Below are 23617 nucleotides of genomic sequence, written 5' to 3' on the forward strand. Positions count from 1 at the left end.
CTGCTTTTCCAGTTTGAACTCAAGAAAAAGAAAGATATTTTTTTTTTTTTTTTTTTTTTTTTTTTTTTTTTTTTTTGTGATTGAGAAGGAAAAAAAGAAAGAAAAATCCTCTGGTTTGGGTTTGTTCCAGGCAGAGCGTCTGCCTTCCACTGGCCTTGTGCCCAGGAGCTGCCGTGAAATGGAAATAGCCCAACACAGCCTGGGAGCAGTGGGAGCTTCCAGCAGGTAAAATGGGAACAAACTGAGACAAAGCCCCAGGTTGCTGCTCCATGGGGCTGTACCAAGGGGCAGATGTGCTGAGCCACAAGAATGTGCAGACTTTTACTTGAATGTCTTGACAGTCATCCCTGGAGACCCAGTGCTTGTCTGGATTCTGTTCCCTATTGCTCCAGCTCTGGGAGATGAATAGGATGCACAGAAATGCCCATTCAAAGAGGAGCTTCCTCCTCTGGACTGTCTCCACAAAGGTCCTGGAAAGCCTTCCAAAATGCTGCAGGGCAATGCAGGAAAATGTGCAGCTGCATGGAACTGTGACATGCTCTGGCTGCTGGCCTGGCATTGCTGACCTGGGATCACCTGTAGCTTTGCTCCGGATTGACTTCCCCTGGGTTATAAAGGATTTGTATGCATTGTTTCAACATGCCTGCCTATTCCCATCTCACTGACTTGTCCACTTGGAGTTTCTCTACTCCAATGGAGAGAGAAGGGTGCTCCCAAGGTCTCCTCTCACCACCCAAATTGCTCCACATCTCCCAGTCCTTGTTTGTCTACTTTATCTCACACCTACTGCAAGTCCTCTTCTGGTCCCACTTTTCTCTCACACATCCTTTTTTCCAGGGCTGCACTTGTTCTCCTGCTGAGCAGATCCAGAGGGGCGTCCACCTGGCTGGGAGGCTCTGGGTGGCTGTGTGGGCTTATTGGTGGCTCACAGAAACACCACAAGATCCTGCTGCCAGCTCCAGGCAAGGCGTGTTGGGGAGAGGAATTGGCCTGCCAGAAGGGACATCTTAGGGGAATTGGCTCCTTCTGGAAATAAAAATCCCCTTTTTTCTGCAGTGTACCAGAAATTATCACTACAAGGAATACTTGGAGGGCATGTGGAGACTAAATTTGCATGTACAAAACTCCCTGTGAGAGTCACCTGTAGGTTTCCTTGTCCATGACCCCAGGAAATGGCACAGGAATGTGCTGGGTTATCACCCAGCATCTGCCAGAGTGACAATGGGTATGCCTGTCTCCAGGGGCCCAAGCCAATTCCTGCAGCATCCCACCTCAAGAAAGGATACTTCCCAGAGAAGAAATCCCATACTCTGACAGACACTGTTGACTTTCATCCCTGCAGGCTAGTGTGTCCCAAGCTGCCCATTTCAAGGCAGAGGACATGCACTTGTCTGTGACTACTTGAATTAAGTGCCATTTGTCACTGCAAGCTCTGCACCCAACCCACTTCATGCTCATCATCCTTGAGGATTCTCCTCTTGGCACAGACAGGGGGATAATGAAGAAAAGACTTAATTAGACTACTACACAGTCCCATCTAATTTTCTGTCCTGCATTAATCAGGGCCTGGGGAACTGTGCAGTTGGGAAGAGAGAGGACAATCCCTGAGTGCCTAGTGCTGCTGGCTCACCATCCATCAGCTGGGGTATCTGCTGGCATAGGAGCACCATGACGGGGTGAGGTGGACACCAAGAGGAGAAAAGGATTTGCCAGCGCAAAATGGGGGTTTTCAAGAGGTTTTGAGCAGCACCTAGACCTAGGATTGGTAAATTTGCTTTAATAGTGGTTTTTGGGTTTTGGTTGGGGTCTTTTTGTGTGATTTTGTTTGTTTGTTTGTTTGTTTGTTTGATATTTTTTCCTGTCACCTTTGCCATGCCGTACACATCAGGGCACTGCTCAGACCACACAGCAGGTGATGTCAGGTTGGGGTGCTCAGGGACACATTTCATTGCTTTTCTAGCTCGTTTCCCCTTCTCTGAGCACCCACTGGATGTTTGCTGGAGATCCCTGACAAATTTTTTGGCAGCAGACACCTGCACCAACTACAGGTAAAACTTTTCCTCTCCCGAATGCACTTGGCTGCTGCTTATATCCGGCGAGTACCAAAAGCGTCCCGGGATCTCCTGGGAGCGACGAAGGGGCCGGGCAGGATGTCCCGCTGAGCTGCGCCCAGGCAGGCGTTTGGGGGAGCCGGGTGTCCCCGCGGCTCCCACCCGGGACAGGCAGCCTTTTGTCACCATCTAGTGGAAACACACAGCCGCGACCGGCCACAGGCTGAACAGGGCGTTTGGGAACACTCCCTCACTCACCCCATCTGTGATTCCTACGGGGCTCCCCCTCCAGCTGGCCACCCAATTTTCCTGGCTTTTGGGCAGCCGCGTTTGCCTCGCAGCCCAGTTCCCCCCACCAAGCCCTGGGCAGCCGCAACCGGCTAAAGTGTTCCCAGCGCTGCAAGGCTCGGGAAAAGCACAGGGGTGAGCGTCTGCTATGCCAGAAACTGAGAATCCACAGCAAATCCCTCCTGGGGTCTCCACTGAACCAGCTAAATTCCCTTTAACTGTGGAATTATATCAACGCTCCCAAGCCACAGACATGCTACAACAAGAGACAGCCATAAAAGGACCTAAAGTGTATTTACTGCACAAATAGAGCTGTCAAACCTGCTCTTTTGGCCAAATTACCCTTCTCACTGATGCTTCTCTGTGAGACTTCCCTCGGCATTGAAATTCCTGGAGCCGCCTGCAGAGGAGCTGGGTTGTGCTGTGCCACAGCAGGGACAGCCCTGCAATATGGTGTGTCCCAGAAAAAGGCTGGCCTTGCTCCACTCTGGCATCACCCTGCCCAGTGCTAGGGCTGAAAAATCCTGGCCACACATGGGATACAGGGAACAGCGCAGCCTAAACACTGGCATCTGCAATGTCCTGGCTACTTTCCTCCCTGCAGTATCCTGGGCCCTTGTTGACCATAACAGCAGCTGGCAGGGTTGGGCCATATCCAGACCTGCTCAATGGTGTGTGGATAACAGTGCATGGATTGACATGGAGCATGGATTAACACAGTGCATGGATTGATGCAGAGTATGGATTGATATGGAACATGCATTGACACAGTGCATGGATTGACATGAAGCATGGATTGACATAGAGCATGGATTGATATGGAACATGGATTAGCACAGTGCAAGGACTGACACAGTGCATGGATTGATATGGAGCATGGATTGACATAGAGCATGGATTGATATGGAACATGGATTAGCACAGTGCAAGGACTGACACAGTGCATGGATTGATATGGAGCATGGATTGACATAGAGCATGGATTGATATGGAACATGGATTAGCACAGTGCAAGGACTGACACAGTGCATGGATTGATATGGAGCATGGATTGACATAGAGCATGGATTGATATGGAACATGGATTAGCACAGTGCAAGGACTGACACAGTGCATGGATTGATATGGAACATGGATTGACATAGAGCATGGATTGATATGGAACATGGATTAGCACAGTGCAAGGACTGACACAGTGCATGGATTGATATGGAGCATGGATTGACATAGAGCATGGATTGATATGGAACATGGATTGACACAGTGCATGGATTGATATGGAACATGGATTGACACAGTGCATGGATTGACAGGGTGCATGGATTGATACACAGCATGGATTAGTACAGCCCTGTGGGCAGCACTGGTTCTCACTCCTCTGCACAGGGTGCTGTGCTCCTTCCCCAAACACTGGGCTCTGCTGCACCTCAGAGATGCCAGAGGCAAGGACAACCTTCCAACACACTGCTGGGGAACGGGACTGAACACAGGCCATACTGAGAACTCCCCTGCCAGGGCTGGGAACCAAGACTAGCCAGCTGCCAGCCCAGCCCTTTGCAGATCCCACTGCTGGCAATGTTATTGGACACATACAGTGTCCCAGCTGCCAACACTGCCCCTGGCTAAAGCAACAGTTGTACCTTTCTCATGACAAACCAGCCTCCCACAGCACGTGGAGGAACCAAGGCCAGCCCCAGCACAGACAGCAGAGCTGTTCAGGCAGTCATGGTACACGATTTTGTTGCACCACATGCATGGTGAGGAGAGTGCAATCAGCTCTTGCTTCAGACAGTTAAAAATCACCTTCAAGTATCTCTGTCTTCCATTCCATCACTTTGCATCCCCTTGGGCCACACTTGGTCTGTGTCACTGCTTCCCCCATGCAGTGTCCCCACTTGGGGACAGCTCCCGCAGCACACACTGGGACATGAGCCAGACATTGCTATTTCACAGGCAGGGTCCAGCTGCCCTACACAAGGGGTTTTCCCAGCTGAGATCCCCATCTGCCTGCATGTATGTGACCAGGGCTGGAACACGGGCAGTATCCCACTCCGTTCCAGCTCCTTCCCTCTCCATAGTAGCTGATGGTGGCAGGCTCTGCACAGGCTTGAATTACTCCTGGAGAGTAATCCCATCACCTCTCAGTGAGGAGGTGCCCTTAGCTCAGCTTGCCTGGAAACTGCCTCTTCTTACCCAGCAGAGAAAGAGGCACTAGGACAGCCTAAGAGCCAGCTATGTTGCCTCACCCACAGTGTGTCCCTTGCTTCAGGTGGCACTGAACAATCCTGGGGTGCCCCTCAGGGCATCAGGGCCGTGCAGGATGGCATTCATTGAGAGTCTGCATTTTTATTCTAAGGCTCACTAGGATCTCCTGTTCCTCAAGTCAGGTCCTTATCTCAAGTAGGCCATGGATGAGCAAACTGCTAGTCACCTATGCTTGTGTCAGGAGCCCCCAGGAGCTGGCTGGATGCCCAGTTTGAAGTGGTAGGGGAGGTAAGGCAGTGGGAAAACCCCAGCAATGGAGGCCACTCTGTGTCAAGTAGGGGCAAGGCAGCACCCAGCCCTGCCACCAGAGTGACAAGTAAAACAGAGGTACCAATTGTGCCCTGGGGTCATTTATACCCCGACTTTATAGCCACCGGGGAAAAATTCCACAGGGAGAAAGGTGGTGTCTTCTTGCAGTGACTGAATTAAAAAGTATCCATCAGGCAAGCACAGGCTTTTTTTTTTTTTTTCTTTCATTTTGAGCCTTTTCTCCCAGCTGAAGCAGTGGAGGCTGGCAGCTGCAGAGTGCTCCTTTGCCAGCCGCAACCTCAGCAGCAGCAGCAGCAGCAGCAGCAGCAGCAGCAGCACACTGACCGGCTCCTACGGATGCTTTTCCAAGCTGCTCAGGGGTGCTTAGTGCCTCCCGAGGGTCGGGGAGGGCACGCGGGGCCAGGCTGAAGTGGGTGGCAGAGACAGCACTGGGGCAGGGACAGCGCTGGGGAGAACCCAATCCCAAAGCGGAAGGCAAAAGCGTGTTCGGGCAGAGTTGCACGCCGGACGCCGAGCTGCCGCCGGGCCGGCGGGGGCAGCCGTGACTGCCGGGGAGTGGCAGCGTCTCTGCCGGTGCCGGGACCGGCCAGACCCCCGGGACCCCCGCCCGGCCCCGCCGCGTGGCCGCCGCCCGCCACGTGCGATCCCTTGGCCCCCCCCACGCCGCCCAATCAGCGCGCAGGCGCCGAGCTGCCGCCGTCCCATTGGCTGAGGCCGAGCCCTCCCGGGCGGGCGGTGCGTCCCCCCGCGCTCGGCCCCCGCCGCGCGGCCCCGGGGCTGTAACGCGCCCTCCGGTTGGCCGATGGCAGAGCGCCGGCGATTGGCGCGGCGGCTCGAGGGGCGGGGGCTGCGATTGGCCGGGCGGCGGGGCGCGCGCGGCGATTGGTCGGGGCGGGGGCGGTGGGGGCGCGGCCTGGCGCGGGGCTAGCAAAGGGGGCGGAAGGGGCGCGCGCTCGCTCTTTCGTGTCAGTGCCCGGCCCGGCCGCCCGCGCGTCCCCGCAGCTCCCGCCGCCGGCCTGCGGCCCGATCCCCCCCGCGCCGCCGCCCCGCCGGACGCACCCGCCCCGCTCCCGACACAGCTCGGCCGCCGCCCCTGCGCCGCCAGGCACCGCCGCCATCATGGTGAAAATTACCAAGGTGAGAGAGCGGGGGGCGCAGCCGCCGGGCGGGAAGCGAGCGAACGCCGCCATGATGGGGCGGGCGGGTGCGGATGGCGGCGTATCGGGGAGGGAGCCGGGCCGCCTTCTCGCCGCCGTGCGCTCCGGGCCGCGCGGTGGCTCCGGGCCTTGCTCTCCCGAGCCGTGAAGATGGCGGCGAGGGGAGGGGCCGCGGGCCCGGAGGCAGCGGATTCAAGGCTCCCCCTCCGCCTTGTCCCGCTCTGCTCCGGGCGCCGGCGGCGGGCGGGGGCGCGGGGCGGGAGGGGAGCGGGCGGCGGGGTGGGGGGGTCTGCGTGTGAGGGACGCGGGTGGGCCCCGCGTGCGAGCGCGCGCGGGATGGGGGGGGCGGGGCTACGTCACAGTGCGGCCACGTGGGGCGCGGGGACAGCGAGCACGTGGGAGCGCGCGGAGCTCCCGGGGCGGCCCCCGGGAAGGCCCCGCACACCGGCGGGCGCGACCCCGCAGCCCCCGGGCGGCCCCTTGAGCGCCGCCGGGGCCGGAGGGCGGCCACGTGGTGGGGACAATTGCCCGCCGGAGCGAGCGCTCGCAGGCAGCCCGGGCGAGCACGGCAGCTAAACGTGCTGCTCCCGCTCTCTTTCAGACCCCGAAGAATCAGATCAAACAGAAAAAAATGGCTCCTCCCCCGAAAAAGTTTGAGGAAAGTGAGGAAGAGGAGTCCTCTGACCTAGAGGAAAGCAGCGGAGAAGAGGTGATTGATCTGGAGATGGAGTCAAAAGGGATGCACGTGTTACAGAAGTGTCGTGCGGGTTATGGGTTACACTCTAACAGGGGTTTAATCAACAGTCGGTGTTCCTCACCAAACTGTGGCTAAAGAATAAACTGGATTTTATGAGACTAAAGCAGCATGGGGAAAAATAGCTCAACTGCTAAGTCTGTGTTTCCAGGCTTTTGGAAGTGCTGCTGGCGTCTTAAAGCTGTACTAAAGCTGATAAGCAAGTGGGTACCTAATTACCCTAGTAATGAGCAGTATGATACTTGTCCACATGTGGTATATGTGCAAGTGTAAAAATTCCAAGATATAGAATGCTAGCAGACATCATTGGTCTTGGTTCAGGACCAGAGAATTTAGAGGTGCTTTGATGTAGGCTTCTGAAAGTATGAAAAAGCTGAGTTTGAGCTTTATTTATTCATTGGGGTGGGCATTTGAGGTAATTTTAAAGAAACTGTTAGAAGGATATTATTTAGATTTCAGTTGCTGTATGTTTGACACTGAAGTAATGGTAGGCTAAACAGGCCAGCATGAATCTTACACTAATGTGTCTTTCAGATGATCCCCCAGAAGAAACCACAAAAAGTTGCTGTTACCCCAGCCAAGAAGGCTGCAACTCCTGCAAAAAAAGTTGCTACTCCTGCGAAAAAGGCAGTTACACCTGCAAAGAAGGTTGTGGCTACTCCACAGCCGAAAAAGGCTGTTGCTCCAACTCCTAAAAAGGCTGCTGTCCTAACCAAAGGAGCAAAAAATGGAAAGAATGCCAAGAAGGAGGAGAGTGAAGAAGAAGATGATGAAGATGATGATGAGGAGGAGGAGGATGAAGAAGAAGATTCTGGTAAGTTACTTTTGAACTAGGAATTGACTAAAGCTGGTTTGATCAAGTCATTAAATATGAGTACCTTTGGAATTGAAGTATTTGTATGTTTGTATGATTTAATACTTGAGGGAGGGTTCATTGATTAAAGTGGGGTTATGAAGCAGAGGTGGGCAATGGCTGAAGTTTGGAGGAGAGCTTGGGCTGCAGCTGCCTTACACACGGCCTGTAAGACATTTCCTAGTTTCTTGATTGCTTTTTCCTGAACTTTTGGACAAAATTTTGGGAAGCTCTAAGCACTTTTTACCTACACCACTCATCCACTGAACCTTAGTAGTAAAGACTTGTACTGTTGGTGCAGATGAGGAAGAGGAACCACCAATGCCTGTGAAGCCTGCAGCCAAAAAGCCTGCAGCAGTACCAGCCAAAAAGCCTGCAGTTGTGCCAGCAAAGCAGGAATCTGAGGAGGATGAGGATGAAGAAGATGATGAGGACGATGAAGAAGAGGACGGTATAAGATGTTTATTATTAAACACAGGGACCTGGGGGAGGGAGGTAACTTAAAGGATAATGGGAATGATGCAGTGTGTGCCCAGCTGGTTTTAGCTGGTTGGTGTTGTCCATGTTGCTGAATAGGTGTTAAATTTCCCTATTGTCAGTAAAACTTCTTACTGTTAGTGAACAGGTTTTGGGGTTTTTTTAATGCAGTAAAACATAAGGGAGAGAGACAACTTTTGTAAAAATTAAGTGTATTAAACTTTTTTTCCTGATAACATACAAATTTTAAGCAAAATGAGGAACATTTTGCTTAACAGCATTTTGTTTTCTTAGTTTCAAAAGACTCTTAATGTGGAACTGTGTGAATACTGTGGTCATTTTGTTTCAGAGTCTGAAGATGAAGCCATGGACACAGCCCCTGTTCCAGTGAAGAAAACCACTCCAGCCAAGGCTGCACCAGTGAAAGCCAAGGCAGCAGAATCTGAAGATGAGGAAGATGAGGAGGAGGATGACGATGAGGATGACGATGATGAGGAGGAGGATGAAGAGGATGCCGAAGAGGAAAGTGAAGATGAAAGTGAGTTTAAGTGTTTTTGAGACTCTTTAATAACAGGTATGGTGCCTGATCAGAAATGTGGTACAGTGGCCTTTTGTACTGAGGAGCAGCTTCTGAGTAACAGGAGAAGATCTTGTGTATGAATGGTGTAAGGACTAATGCTCCTGCGTTGATTCAATTTAGGAAAAGTTCTGTATTTTTCAGTGTTGTTTTGTTTTCTGGCACAGAACCTGTCAAGGAAGCACCTGGAAAGAGGAAGAAAGAAATGGCCAATAAAAGTGCACCAGAGCCCAAGAAAAAGAAAATGGATGGTAAGTGGTGTAGGATCCTCAGATGATGCTTGTTTAATGGACTGTGATTGAACTCTGTTGCATGAGGAATGTAACTGTGAAGGTCCAGGATGTCAGGGGTGGGGTTTTCCAGCACAAATGATGATTATAAGGGACTTAATACTGAAATATGATGTCACTTCTGAGCAAAACCTGATGTGCTAAAGCTGTCTGGACTCTGGCTCCCAGTTATAAAAGCTGCCTTAAAAAAAACCCACTTTATTATCTTTTCATTTAAAGGGCCCACATCAGCTTTCACTGTATTTGTTGGAAATTTGGTCTGCACCAAGGAGTTTGAGGAGCTGAAGACTGGCCTCAGAGAATTCTTTGGGAAGAAGAATATTGAAGTTGTAGATGTCAGAATCGGTGTTTCCAAGTGAGTTCGTCAATACGATTTTGCTGCTCATTTCTTTTATTTGGTACTAATTTGTTCAGAGGGGTCCAAGTTGTGCTGGTGCTGGTTCCCCTCAAAATGCTAGGGTGGTCTCTTGGTAGAGATGAGGGTTTAACTTTGCCTGGAACTTCACCAGCGAGGACCTCTCAGGTGTTAGTTTTCTGTTTGTGGTCTGTGGTGCCAGAGATGGATCAGCTGAGACCTCACGGATGCTGTTCTTTCAGGCGGTTCGGCTATGTGGACTTCTCATCTGCTGAGGATTTGGATAAAGCTCTCCAGATGAATGGAAAGAAGTTAATGGGTTTGGAAGTCAAACTGGAAAAAGCAAAGAGCAAGGAAACTATGAAAGAAAACAAGAAAGGTACGACCCAATTAAGAACTTCTAAAATGCTTACGTACAGATATACAAGTTCAGACTGGAGTATCTGCACACGTGATCCCAAGAAATAGTGCGTATTGGGAGGGCTGAGGAAGAAATGTGTTTCTTTCTGAAACTTAAGGACCTGGTTTTTGAACTTGATGCCCTTAAGAGAAATACAGTATTTTCATTAACTTTTGTTACAGTTGCTTTTGCAGCTTCTGAAAATCTGAATGCTTGCTGTTCATTTCTGCTGGATCAACTTGCTAAGTCATACTGAACTGGCAGTGTAGATAAGGAGAGATTTTTAGCTGGTAACCTGAAATAACTTGTCTTTGCAGAGAGAGATGCCAGAACGCTGTTTTTGAAGAACCTGCCGTACCGCATAACCGAGGATGACATCAGGGAGGTGTTTGAAAATGCGTCGGAAGTCCGGATAGTGCTGAACAAGGACGGGAGCAGCAAAGGGTGTGTAGCTGAGAGGACTGTTGTGTGTTTGCTGTTCCTTTAGCTCTTGGCATATTCTGATAAGCTTAGGTGTCCTTTGGCTGCCTTAAGGAACCTGCTTCATTAGTTGTCCTACTTTTTGCAGCATTTTTCTTTTACATCTTTTCCCCCCTCATTCACAAACTTTGTTGTTCCCGGAAGGAAGCGTTTGCTTACGTTCTTTTCTGTGCTGTAGGATGGCCTATGTTGAATTTAAAACAGAAGCTGAGGCAGACAAAGCTCTGGAAGAGAAGCAGGGCACAGAAATTGAGGGTCGTGCCGTGGTCATTGACTTCACTGGTGAGAAGAGCCAGCAAGAACATCAGAAAGAACATCAGAAAGGTACTTTCCATACCGATAACATGCATACAGATGACATTGAGTATTCATTTCCACTTGCTTCAGAAGTTCCTGAGGGTATGGCAACTAAGATACCAGACCTTTTGCCTGACTTGTGCTCTGCATCCTTTGCACTTTATGTCTCTACTGCATGTTTCAGACAAGGGGCAACTGGTCTTGGTGATTGAAACAGGGTTGGATTTGGCTTTGTGCCTCACCTTGAGGTGAGGAAAGGGCAGCAAGTATTCTTACCCCTTGGCAGAGTCTGGTAACTAGAGGACAAGAGCTCTCCTTCTCCAAGTCTGCACTTTAACAGCACTGACTTTTCCCCGTAGGAGAGTCGAAGACCCTAATTGTCAACAACCTCTCATATGCTGCTACAGAAGAGACTCTCCAAGAAGTGTTTAAGAAAGCTTCTTCCATCAAGGTGCCACAGAACAACCAGGGCAGGCCTAAAGGGTAGGTTGTGCCTTTCACTTGACCCCCCAGGCTGGCATTGCAACTGACTTGCCTCCAGGTGTCCCTTGTTGTTCCCAGGCTGACTGGAATCTTCCTCTCCACACAGGTATGCATTTGTAGATTTTGCCACAGCTGAGGATGCCAGAGAAGCATTGAATTCCTTTAACAACACAGAGATTGAAGGCAGAACAATCAGACTGGAATTCAGTTCACCATCCTGGCAGAAAGGGAGCACGAATGCCCGAGGAGGAGGGTTCAGTCGTAAGTGTTTCATGTTAGATCTCCTGCTGTGGCAGGAGGGCACCATTCAGGCAAATCTGGGGCTGCTTTAAAACAAAACAAAAAAACCCAAACATCATAAGCAAGTGTGCTGGATATGATGACTGATTATCTGAAATGCTGATGAAACTGTTGTCAAATTCCTCTAGATAGTCAAGTGCTGATCCAGCAGTGTCTGTATGGGTAGTTATTATCATTGTTGATAAGGTGCAAGTATCTATTTTTAAAAAGGGAGTGGGGCAAATTTAATTTGGCAGTATCCAGTTGCCTGATGGAAATCCTTTGATGTCAGGCTCTAACTTCAGTCCTGAAAAAGTTTCCATGGACTTCAGGTGTTTGAGCTGTTCCTCGAAAAGAACCCCTTTATCCCTGAGAGCTGTTCTGGGAGCTAGTGATGCAAGCTGGATGTGATATTGTGAAGCTGAAGGTTTCCTTGCTCAGGCTGAATGAACTTCTGAATGTGCTCCCTTTTCACAGAACAAAGCAAAACATTGTTTGTCAGAGGCCTTTCTGAGGACACCACAGAGGAGACGTTAAGAGAATCATTTGAAGGCTCAATAAGTGCAAGAATAGTCACGGACAGAGACACTGGATCATCTAAAGGGTGGGTTAAACATCACCTGGGCTAGGTTCAGGTGCTACAAAGCACCTCACTTTAGCTGACCTCTGCAATGCAGGGTGTTTCTCACACTCATGTGGGTGGTTCTGGGGTGGGAGCAGAGAACACACAGCTTCGGGTCCTCTGGTGGAGGGCAGCACGTGCTCACTTCTCACCTCTTCTCAATGAGCTCCTTCCTGCCAACAAATATCCGTGGCAGCTGATGGATTCGCACGAGAAGAAAATTAACTGTACAGTACTGGCAGATTCACAGTGGGGCTCCATCGATTGTGATTAGCCACTGCTGTCCTACAAGTGACACATCCGGTGGGATGCAGAAGTGCTGGTGGATTCCAAAAGGATTTCTGTTAGGAACCTATAGGTGGTGCTGCAGTTCATGAACTGTGACTGACTGTCGCTCTTGTAACCTGTTCCCTAGGTTTGGGTTTGTGGACTTCAGCTCTCCAGAAGATGCCAAAGCAGCTAAAGAAGCCATGGAAGATGGAGAGATAGATGGAAACAAAGTGACCCTTGATTTTGCCAAGCCAAAGGGTGACTTTCAGCGTGGCGGTGGATTTGGTGGTCGTGGTGGCAGAGGAGGTGGCCGAGGAGGAAGAGGTGGATTTGGTGGCAGAGGTGGTGGCAGAGGTGGATTTGGAGGTAAGAGGAAGCAAATGCTGCTGTTCAAAGGGGGTGTGCTCCAAAATAAACCCAAGCCATTCTTGGGGTTACGGTGTAGAGCTACCAGAGACCATTCTGTCATGTGCTAGGATGGGTTGGGAAAGGCAGTGGTATAGATATACCACTGCAATATATTTGTGTGCATTGTATATATATATATATATATAAAATATATATCAAATACTATAGCGGTAACTCTGCTTTTTGCAATAATTTCCTTTCTAGGTAGAGGAGGTGGCTTCCGAGGAGGCAGAGGAGGAGGTGGAGATCACAAGCCACAAGGGAAGAAGATCAAGTTTGAATAAACTTCCCCTTTCCTTTCCCTTTTCCTGCTCTCCCAAGACTATCTGAAAGGACTCCGGGGGTTTTTATTCTCCTTTGATCTTGGCGGAGCCTTCAGAGGACATTCCAAGAAGCGAAGCAGTACTGTGAGCCACTTGGAAGATAACATTTTCATTTCAAGGAAGAGAGAGCAAGCCATTTTGACTGCTTGCCTGTTCAAATGAACTTCTTAAAAAAAAGAGTGATAGATGTGGGAATTTACTCCTTGTCTGTGAGTTGTCTTGAATTTATAATGTTTTACCCATGTACAAAAAATTTTTTTTTTCCTATAAACTTCTGTAGCATTTTTGCTGTAAAAATGCAGAATGTTTTATCATTTGTGCTTTAGCACCCTGTCTTGGACAGATTAAAGGACCTAAACTGGTTCGTGTTACTTCTGTGCCACTAAATGAAGCCAGGCTGTGAGAAACAGGCTGTCTGGAGCCTTCCCTTTTTTGGGTTAAGGTCATTGGTATCACAGCAGCAGCTTCTGTCCTACTCTGCTCCAGCCTGTGTCAGCTCCTAGCAGTGTATGTGTGCTGTGTTAGCAGGAAGTAGGGGAAAAAAAGAATATGATGGCCAAGGTAAGCTCTGTAACCACAACCTTTTTGTTTTTTTTTTTTTAACTGAAGATGCTGTGATGGTGCTTGCTAGACAATTGCTTTTCTACTTTCTTTTTAAACGAAGTAAATCAGATCTTTTACTAAGGCCCTACAGTTCAGTTGCTCTCTTCTACAGATATTTTCTCTTTGTGCTTCATTCCAAATTGTCTCCTTTGCCCCCAAGTGTGAAGCGAATACATAAACAGGAGTTTGGGCTAAGTGGCTGCTTGTTTTTAACCAAACTCAAGCCTGCTTTCCTTTCTCACACACAAGGTCAGGCACAAACCAGTCTGGGGATGAAGAGCCTCAGTCCTGTGGCAGTGGTCACTCACTGGTGGGTTTTTCTAGCCAGGTACAGGGCGCTGCCCTGCACTGGCAGCTGTTGGAGTACATGGTTTTCCCAGACTTATGGGTGCAGGAAACAGGCACAGAAAGCGGGGCTGTGTAGCTGAGCATTCTTGGGCACAGGGTCCCTTCGTGTCATCTACCCCTGCCCTGCTGAAAGATCGTGCCCTGGCACTGGCCTGCACCAGTGGCCTCCGGCCGAGGTCAGACTGTTCCACCCTCCTGGCACGTGGCCACTGCTGGGACCTTCCCTGCCCTGCCGAGCCTCTGCAGCCGCTCATGCTGCTGTGGCCGTTTCCCCCTGGCTTCCCAACATCGAGCCTTGCCAAAGGCCATTCCCAGTGGTGTCTGGGATCCCTTCAGCTGGAGAGCTCTGGGGTTTGTGTGCCGTGTGTCATCGCCCCTGGCCCGGGCTCTCCGGGCCCCTCGCCATCGGCCATTTTGGAGGCGCACGCGCACCCCGGCGGCAAATGGTCGGGGGGACGGGCGCGGCCGCCAGGGGGCAGCACCCGCCCGCGCTCCGCGTCCTTCCCGCCGTGCGTGACAGGGCCGCTCCTGAGGGGACTGCGGGAGCCTCGGCCGGACCCGCCTCCACACCGGCGCACGGGCCCTACTGCCACTGCCGGACTCGTGGCACACGGTGCCATGTGACAGTGTGGGGTCACATTGGACAGGCATTGGGCAGGAGTATCCATGAGTGCATCCGCTGAGCACTTGTGTTTTGTCCATGCGTGTGAAATTTTTGGTGCCCTGGGGAAGCCAGCCCCAGTCACAGGTGGCCCAGCCTGACAAATACAGTATGTCCTGGTCCCCTTCGCTGACCTCTTTGCTCCCCACCACCAGGAGTGTCCGAGCTGAGTGCCAGCCCGGGAAACGGCCCCTTGGTGCCCAAGTGCCAAGGTGAGACCTACGGGTTCACCTGTGGCTTTCCTCCTCTTCACCCCAGCCAGGTTCGAACCTCATGACCAGGGGCTGTGTTACCCCCTGGTGCTGCTTTGGCTGTGGAAGTGAGCAAGGTCCTGCTGTGGGGAGGTAACAGGGATGGGAGGTGCCCATCTCCTTCTGCTCAAGGAGAGAGTGCTCAACAAAACCAGTGAGCTTCCAGCCCTGCTGAGGTGGCTTTTGCCACAGAGGTTGACATGAGAAGCTCCTCCCTGCAGGGTACCAGGAGGATCTGAAGTTTAGTTTGAGATGAAGGTGGAGGAGTGCATGAAAGAGAGAAAATACCCACCAGCCTGGTTACCATGCCAGGCTCCACAAGGAAGCTGTGCCAAACTGGAACAGGGCAGCTATAGTCCCCAGATGCCCATTTTAAGGAGTTTGTTTTGTCACTGTAGCACACTGCCAGGTTTTGTTCCCAGCAGAAACTCACTAGTAATGACACGAGGTAAAGGCTTGTAGGATTTTTTTCTTCTTCTTTTGACCTTTATTTAGAAACTAGAATAGTCACCAAACTCTACAAGGTTTCTCTGTACAGGTCCCACCAGGTGAAGAACAACACTGCACGCAGCCCTGGCTCACCATACACATTGCTACAGAGAGCAAGAGCTGGCCCTGCATCCAGGATAAATATACAGCTTAAAGTACTGTACCTGACATAAATTATGGAAGTATCAATTTGGAAAGTATTTCTGAACTCACTCCTGTTGGAGGGAGGGAGGGGAGGGTAAAAGGAAAGAATTGTGTGCTGCCTAAGCCCAGTGGGTACCAAAAATGCTCTCAGGATTCTGCCCTGCTGCTACAGGGACCTGGTGCATTGTACATCCAGTTTCACCAGCTGAGCCCTGGGCAGCACTGACTCTTTCTCTTCCTTCTCTTCAAATCTGCATCTCATCTGAGCAGGGCCATTTTAAGAGTGGTGTGGCTTAGTGTGGGTGCCCTTTTTGACTGGTTTATGATCTTTTTTAGTTTGTTTTCTAACCTGGGAAATGTACTTGGAGTAAATGAAACAGGCCTGTTTCCAAAATGCTTTAAGAAAATAAGAGAAAGGGAAAAAAAAAAAGGCACTGCACAGGGGAACCTTTGAGGTAGTAAAATTTTTCTCCTTTCAATGTCTGGCATCAGAGAGGGAGAGGGAGTAAAGGCATCTGTGCCCATGTTTTGCTGTGCATAGTCAGGGCCATGGATGTGGCTGTGTGTGTCCACCCGCTGCAGGGATATCCGGGCATGCCAGCCCTACACACATGCACAGGGGCATCTGTGCATGTAGAGCCTGTGCCTGGGAGCACGTGTGTGAGCATGTGTGGCTTTGCACATTCCTGTGGCCTTTGCTCATGCCTGCAGTCAGTGGCTGGAGAGCATCCGTGGCCCTTGTGTGGCCACATGTCTCTCTGTTGGGTGGTTTCCACCAAGCAGCCAGCCCAGGGCTCCCCTCGAGAGCTCGCGGCCCTTGCAGCCCAAAGGAAAAAGGCCATGTCTTGTGACACCATTCCCTGTCATGCTCCTGCATCTCGGCCTGTCGAATAAATACTGCAACAACCCTGAGAGGAGCAGACGTGTGAAACACCAGGTTTCCTTCACTTTGTCTCCTTGGACTCTGCTTCTCATGCCAGAGCAGGACCAATGTCTCCAACCTACCCTGGAGCATCACAGTTGCTGACAAACCAGGGCTGAACTCGAAGCAGCCACACACAGAGCCTTTGGGGCTGTTGTCCCCCTGCAAGGCAAAGCCATGAAGGCAGTTGTGCAGCACAGAGAGGGTCTCCCCACAGCACCCCCTGGGATGCCCAGGAAGTAGAGTCCCAGAAGTGACAAATCCCTGGGGGACTCTAAGGCAAGCCACCAGTTTTCTCCACCTCTTCCTTGGCCACAGGCAAGGGCAGCTGGCCTAGTCTCCTTCCTGTGAGGAGGAACAAATCCCTGAGGAATTTCAGCTGGGTGCATTCCTCTGAGGACACATGCAGTAAGGCTGCAGAGGGGCTGGGGAGGCAGGCACAGCCCAGGCTGGTGCTCAGAGCCACCGTTGCCTGGGACCCTCTAACAGGGACAAGGACCCCAGTTCCCCAACTGCCAGGCTCAAACCCTAATGGGGACTCAGGGCTGTTGAGGGCCAGCCTCAGAGAAGAGCCCCTTTCCCCAGCTGCATATGGGGACACAGAGGACTTTGATGGGTGTGAACCCAATGCACACAGATTCAACGTTACCAAAACCTTGCATGGAGGAGAAATTTGAGATAACAAATAAAATCCCATGAGTTTTGAGTCAGGAGGGGCCGATGCACTTGTAATTGGCTGAACACCCTTGGAGCAGCTTCCCTGGATAGCCAGACCCTAAACATCTCCAAAAAATGCCAGTGCCACATCCCTCCCTGCCTCCCTCCACTCCTCCACTCATCATGCTGCTGTGGAGGAGGTACCGAAAGCAGAGCACAAACATCTTTGCCCTCTCTCCATTTTGTGCTAGACTTGTCATGTTTTGTTGTTTTTTTTCTCTTTTTCAGCAACCCCCAACCCAGCTGGAGATACGTGAACCACAATACAGTACAGGAACAAACCCTGCCCGTGAGCTCAGTGTCTCTGCCCTCCTCACCCCGGAGGGCAGTACCCCTGAAGGATTTGTGTGCCACCAGCGGAGGCTCACCCCACCCCAGAGCAGGGATCAGCTGTCCCAGCTCCTGCAGTCCCAGCTCTCCAGAGAGACTGAGCTAAAGGACATTGAGTTTTCTTGAGCATGTCAAGTTACTGTGGACCAAATCCCACATTTGGAGCAACTCTGGAGGCAGCAGTTTATGAACCACCAACATACTCCGGTAAAAACACGGCTCCTTGTTCATCTTGCTGTTCTTGTTTTTCACAATGCCAAAAGTTTTGAAGCCCTCGTGCCCAACAGGTGACACTTTAAGGATCTCCAAGCACATCCCTAGGAAGACGTCATCGATGGGGTACAGCTCCAGTGTCTCTGAGGCCTTATGCAGCCTCTTGGCCAGGGCTCCATCCATGATGAAGCCCCCCCCCCCTGCATAGGGTGGGTAGATGTTTTTGTTGTAGAGGGCACTGGGGATGTAGTACTTGTTCTCTTTCTTACGGATTGGCCTGGCCCTGTAGAGGACATCCCCCACAAAGAGGTCCTCTCCCTCCTTCTTGTCCTCCAGGAACTCCAGGATATTGCTGGGACTCACAAACACATCGTCATCGCCTTTGAAGATGAAGCGGACGTTGTCACAGTAGATGTCGACCCACTTCAGGAAATGGACCTCTTTGAGGGTGAGGTTGAAGAAGCTGTCCAGGAAATCCCACTGCAAGATGTCCCCATAGATGTGGTTCTCATAATCTAGTAGTTTCTGGTGGTTGGCTCTCTCCTCCTCCTTGGAGGCAGTGCCCAGCAAGAACAGCGTCCTGATCCTCTTGCCCTCCACCTCCTTCTCTTGGCCCCAGGTCCTCCGGATGGCCTCGCGGCGGTCGTGCTGCGTGATGATGGACTTGACCACAATGAGCAGGTAGACATCTCCGCTGCACTTCTCTGGGTGGTTGATCAGCATGGGGAAGTAGCGGCAGTGCCGATAGAGCAGGAACTGCTGGAAGTTGGGCTCCAGCCCTTTGAACCAATCCACCTTGCTGAAGTTCTGGTTGGCTGAGCAGTTGGTAGTGGTGACATCCCAGGATTTTGTTTGCTTTGCTGTCACGCTCTCCTCCTTCACAGGAGCTTTCTCCTTCTTGGTCTTCCAGAAAGTGCTGCTGATGGAGAAGGTGTTGTCTCTCTTCTGTGATTTCAAGGGCTCTGAAGGGGGCAGTTCTTTCTGCTGCTGGCCCTGCATGAAGTGGTTTGGGGCCATTCCACGCTGTAGCACCGTCACTGTAATGACCAGCAAGAAGGAGAGACAAACTGTTTTGTAGATGGTCTTCTTCCTAAAGAGAAGAGACAAGGGGTTAAGGAGAAGAATATACAGGCTTAAAGAGGCTTGTCTGCAAAACCACTTCCTTGAGAGGTCAGGGGGTTTCTCATAATCTGTGTTCCATCACCTTTTGAGGAGGAGAAACCTTGTGGGAAGAGCTGCAGGACACCTCAATGCATACTCTTGCCAGCTTCATCCTTCTTCTGGGGTGGCTCTGGGGCCACACTTAACTGTAGGGACAGTCACAAGGTATGTGGGGGTGGTTGCAGTGTCACCTGGTAAGCCCAGTGCTAAGATCAGGGAAGGGTTCACAGGAAAGATGAAAATGGGCTGAGAGAGAGAAGTCAGGGGGAGAGTTTCAGCAAGGCAGCTGCTTCAGAAGGAAGTCCCAAGGGAAACTACTGTTTCAGCCATCTGAAAATTGTCGTTTAGGACAAGAGCAGGAGGGAATTATCTTTTCCAAGGAAGCCTTAGCTCCAGGACAGGCATACTGTCCATGGCCTAGACTGGTATCACAGGTTACAGAGCACTGAGAAACCAGAACTAGGAAGACCACAAGAGTCAACATGAAACTAGCATTGCTGTTTCATTTCAAAATGGCGCATCAGGACAAAAAAAGAAAGCTATTTGAGTGAAATTTCATGGTTCAATGGGAAAAAGACATCCCTAAACCTACAACCACCTTGGGAACCAGTATTTCTGGGGGCACTCCTGAGTGTTTTTGCAGCTCTTGGGTCCCATTGCTTCCTTTGTGGTGATAAGGAGCAGCAGATACAGGGCAGATTGGGTGGGCAGATTTTCCCAGCCTGTGACAAAGCAGGTGTCTGCACTCTGTGACAAGTCCAGGGTGTGCAGGGCATTGAGTAGATTAAACCCAGTTCTTCCTGGGACCGTCCTGCTGCTCTCCTCTGCTGCAGACCTATAGCCCTGGGAAGCTGCTGGCTCATGGGACACACCCTGGATGGAATTCATGGGGAGCTTGAGCGGGATCCTTCTGAGTCCTTGGGACTCCGGCAAGGCTGCATTTGGAGATTATTGATGCACAATTCCTCCCCAGCCTGCTTTTCCACTCAGCTAAAGGTGGGTTTCTCATCTCACTGCCACAGAGGAGGGGAACTGCCCTTTCTGCCCAGCTGCACAATGTAGCTCCTGAGCAGTCAGCTGCCCTCCACAGCTTGCACATCTGCACCAACTTCCTCCTGCCTCAGTCCTGCATGTTCCAGCCACCTTGGGCCATCTCCCTGTGCAGATGAGCACTGGGTATGGGAGAATGGCTGTTGAGCTCCTTGTCTCCACTCCCGACAGCTTCCCAAGGGCAGTACCATCTCTGTCTGCTCCGACACAAGGTGCTTGCTAGTCCCTGGACCCCTTTTTCCTGCCACTGGGTTGTGGAGCTGATGGAGACAGATGTGGCACTGGTCTTGGGATGCCCCTGTACCTGTCCTCTTCATGTCAGAAGCACATCCCAGCCTGGGTGACACCCACTGGGATAGGCTGAGGGCTGAGCAGCCCCCTGCTTCTGTCAGAGCCAGAAAAATACAGAATCATCTCTAGCAGGCAGATGGCACTTTCACTTCAGGACAGTCCAGAGAAGGAGCTTGGGGCTGAAATCTTTAACCCAAGAATTTTCCAGATAGATAAAAAAAAACCCCAAAATCCATGAAACTCTCCTAGACTTGGGGACTGGATTGTCATCAGAACCACCGTGAAGCTGGGGGAGTTTTGGGCCTCAAGCTGCACCAAAACACCTGCTTGGTGGGACACCCTATAGGTCATCAAAGTCCCCAGGGCAGGAGACAGCACTGTGCTAGGGGATTCCACTGATCCTGAATTTTAGCAATCCCAGATGGGAACCAGGAGCTTTCAGGACCTCCTGTCTCTGGCTTTGCTCTGAAGCACAAAGAATTTTTGAGCTCGACGTTGTCATGGGAAAACTGTGATCACTAATGTGGACTGTAGGAGCGACCGTGGAAATAAGTAATTAAGGATAAATGGATAGATATTCCTCATCCGGTTTTGTATGTGGCCACTCATCTGAGACTGATGAGGGAGCAGTTCTGATTAGATCTCACCATTCCCTTAACCCTCTCCAGCCCTGCCTGCACAGCTTTGAGCTTATTCTTACAAACCCTTCAGTTCCAATACAACTTTACTCCAAGTACAGCCAAACAATGTTTAAAACCTCTCATCCATACCCAGCACTGCTGCAGAAATAACCCCTGTCAGCCCTGTATAGTAATTTCATTTGTATCAAACCCATCCCATCCTGTCCTGTCCCACCACATTCTTACACTCCCCACCACCCAAGAACAAGGAGTGATAAAATACTCAGCCTGAAGGATGGCCAAAGGTTCCCCAGAAGCGAAAGGGCAGGGAATTACTGATACAAGTTTCAACAATTTGCATAGGTAGAGCTGTCACATACTGGCACAGATGGTCCCAGCCTTGGCAGACTCTGCCTAACAGTGCATGGGCACACTGACCCCCATTACTCTCCTTGGGACAGAAGGTTCTGACCCCTCAGAGCTGAGGGGAGAACTCCAGCTTTTATTAAGAGGTGGAGCGTCAAGTGGCCTGGGTATGTTTATAGGTGAGGTGTTGCACAACAGCACAGAAACTTATTCCTCCTTCCTTCAGTGGACCCTGTTTCCCAGTTCTCACCAGTGCAATTCCTGCTTTGTTACAAGATCCTATTTGGGATTTTTCCTACTGGTCTGACTGCAAACCTCGGGGTCCCACCAGGTCCAGCAGAAACCAGGAGACCCACAGCCACCTCTGCCCTGCAGAAACCCTGTCCCTGCACAGCCAGGAAAGTGGCGGGGACTGGGAGGACCCTGAGCCACAACCACAGGCAATTCCCATATCAGACCAAGGATTTGGGGGACAAAAGAGCAACAGTTGTTTGTGCATCTTTTCGAGTGACGAATCTTCCTGCTCTGTGGTCTCCTCAGCTGGGAAGTACTTCAGGTACGGGTGAAAAAAGTATCTCCTGCTTTCTGGGGATGCATTGGCAAGGGAGGTGCTTTGGGTTTGTTGCCATCACAGAGACATCACCCTGCCAAGCCCCAGGACCCTTTTTTGGGGCACAGCCCCCAGCCACTTCCCATAGTGTCCCCAGGAGCTGGGGACACCCAGCACTGCAGAGTCCAAGGGTGGCACCCACTGGGTGGGGAGGGGGGGGGGCTGCCATCGGTGCCAGTCAGGTCTGTCTGCCCCAACTGCTGGTGTTGGTGCCATCAAGAGAACTTTGAAAAGGTCTTAACATGCTCCTTCTCTTCCCTTTTATCCACCAAGGAAACTTCAAAAGCCTCCCTGTGAGGTGGCCACGCCACCAGAGTGTTAAACATAAACTCCAAATCAGAGGTGGGCAGTATCCCTTTCAGATGTTGATGCTCGAGGGCAGATGAGGCACCGGAGACAGAAGCTCTCTATCCCTATCCCATTCACTTTGGATTCACGTGAAAACCTCTTTGATCCGCCAGCGCTATTTATGTGATAGGGGCTTTTGCTGGCCCCTCAATTAGACCCAGTCACTGGAGGCACTGCCAGTATAGAATCCTGTCTGTTGGCAGTGCTTAGGATTTGGTGAGGGGATCTTATAAAGGGACAGATGCTGGGCAGAAAGAACCCAAATGTCCCCAGAAATAGCCTGTGCTATAGCTGGATGCAAGCACCAAGTGGGGCCGAAGCTCGCCATGGGGGTGCCCGGGGACACGTCCCCTCCTCATAAAAGCCGTCTGGTTTAAATACAAGGCCGTAAAAACCCGCTTCTGGGGAAAGGGCAAGAGCCGAACCCCTGGATATCGCCCTCGGCGAGGGCATCGCCCCCAAGCTGGCGCTGCCGTGGGACGGGACCCCACCGGGCAGGGCTGGAGGCCCTGCTGTCCCCAGCACCTCCACATAAACCAGCTTTTTTTTTCAGGGAAAAGCTGGGAAACGCATCCCCATGGATTGGGGGCCACCCACCGGCCGCCCCTGCCCGTTGCCCCCATCCTGCCTCCCGCCGGGCCGGAGCTCCGGTGCCCCGGGATGAAGAGAAATTTGTGTCGGAAGCGGATCCGCAGAGAGCCTTCTCCGGGGTACCGCGGCCAGCGAGACCCCGCCTGGGAGCCCCGCAGAGCCGCGGCGGCGGGAGGGTCGCTCCTGGGATGGGGACAGACGGAGAGGGGACAAATAACAAATTCCGTCCTTAGTCGCTTCCGCATGCCCACCGTCCCCACCAGAACTGCCCTTCCCCGGCCAGCCACTCCCGGGGCGGCTCTCGAGAGGGACCCGGTGGGGAAGGGTCCTGGCAGTCCCCCGGCTCCGGGCAGGACGCAGCGTCGGGACGGCAGTGCCGGGCAGCGGGAATGGAGGACACGGGACGGCGGAGGCAGGGATACCGGGATTCGGTGCGAGAGCGGGGCAGGAGCGGGGCTCGGGCTCCGCGCTCCCCGGAGATCACTCACCACTGGAACATGCTGGGAGTGGGACGGGGCGGCCGCTCCGCTGCTGGCCGGGCTGCCCGCGGTCCGGGCGCTTCTCTCTGCACTCTTCCTCCTCCTCTTCTTTTTTCTTTTTCTTTTTTTTTTTTTTCCCTACTTTTCCTCTTTTCCCTCCCCTCTCTCTCCGAGGTGGAGCCTAGAGATGGATGGCAGAGCAGGTAGGTTAACTCTTGCCCTGCCCCTCTGTCCCGTCCCCCCGCCCGCCCCAGCAGACAGACACCTCCCCAGTGCTCCCAGTGGCAAGGAGTTTAAGGGTGACACCCCACACGTCCCCCTGAGGACCCTCCCCGCTGCTGATGGCACACTCACCAGGATCTGGGAACTCGGGGGCGTCCTAGTCCGGCTTCTCGTGTACTGTGACCTCTCTGGGGCGCATTAGCTCTGCCCCAGAGTCTTTAATGTGCCTCCTGGGATACCCACCTTTCCTGAGACCCACCCTTCCCCCACGACTCACATCTCACTCAGGCTCCACACCATGT

The 23617-nt window shown here is 51.9% G+C and overlaps 2 protein-coding genes and 3 non-coding genes across 5 annotated transcripts; 4 read left to right on the forward strand and 1 right to left on the reverse strand.

Moving 5' to 3' along the window:
- The first annotated feature begins 5890 nt into the window (after positions 1–5890).
- Positions 5891–13261, forward strand: NCL (nucleolin). The gene is made up of 15 exons (XM_053951994.1): positions 5891–6011; positions 6633–6740; positions 7320–7599; positions 7940–8089; positions 8465–8653; positions 8860–8943; positions 9202–9337; positions 9580–9716; positions 10055–10181; positions 10396–10541; positions 10874–10997; positions 11104–11258; positions 11754–11880; positions 12314–12534; positions 12781–13261. Exons 1-15 carry the CDS (start codon positions 5994–5996, stop codon positions 12858–12860), a joined length of 2082 nt encoding a protein of 693 aa, XP_053807969.1. The 5' UTR covers positions 5891–5993; the 3' UTR covers positions 12861–13261.
- On the forward strand, positions 9054–9123 carry LOC128793268 (small nucleolar RNA SNORD82). The gene has a single exon (XR_008432724.1). It is a non-coding gene; the product is annotated as a small nucleolar RNA SNORD82 (small nucleolar RNA).
- Positions 11369–11445, forward strand: LOC128793269 (small nucleolar RNA SNORD20). Its single transcript, XR_008432725.1, has one exon. It is a non-coding gene; the product is annotated as a small nucleolar RNA SNORD20 (small nucleolar RNA).
- LOC128793266 (small nucleolar RNA SNORA75) lies at positions 12051–12191 on the forward strand. Its single transcript, XR_008432722.1, has one exon. It is a non-coding gene; the product is annotated as a small nucleolar RNA SNORA75 (small nucleolar RNA).
- Positions 13262–15237: 1976 nt separating the features above from the next.
- B3GNT7 (UDP-GlcNAc:betaGal beta-1,3-N-acetylglucosaminyltransferase 7) lies at positions 15238–23235 on the reverse strand. The gene is made up of 2 exons (XM_053952326.1): positions 23103–23235; positions 15238–18667 (listed from the first exon to the last, which is right to left on the reverse strand). Exons 1-2 carry the CDS (start codon positions 23111–23113, stop codon positions 17467–17469), a joined length of 1212 nt encoding a protein of 403 aa, XP_053808301.1. The 5' UTR covers positions 23114–23235; the 3' UTR covers positions 15238–17466.
- Positions 23236–23617: the final 382 nt, after the last annotated feature.

The sequence above is a fragment of the Vidua chalybeata genome, chromosome 10 (assembly GCF_026979565.1).
Source record: "Vidua chalybeata isolate OUT-0048 chromosome 10, bVidCha1 merged haplotype, whole genome shotgun sequence".
Lineage (NCBI taxonomy): Eukaryota > Metazoa > Chordata > Aves > Passeriformes > Viduidae > Vidua > Vidua chalybeata.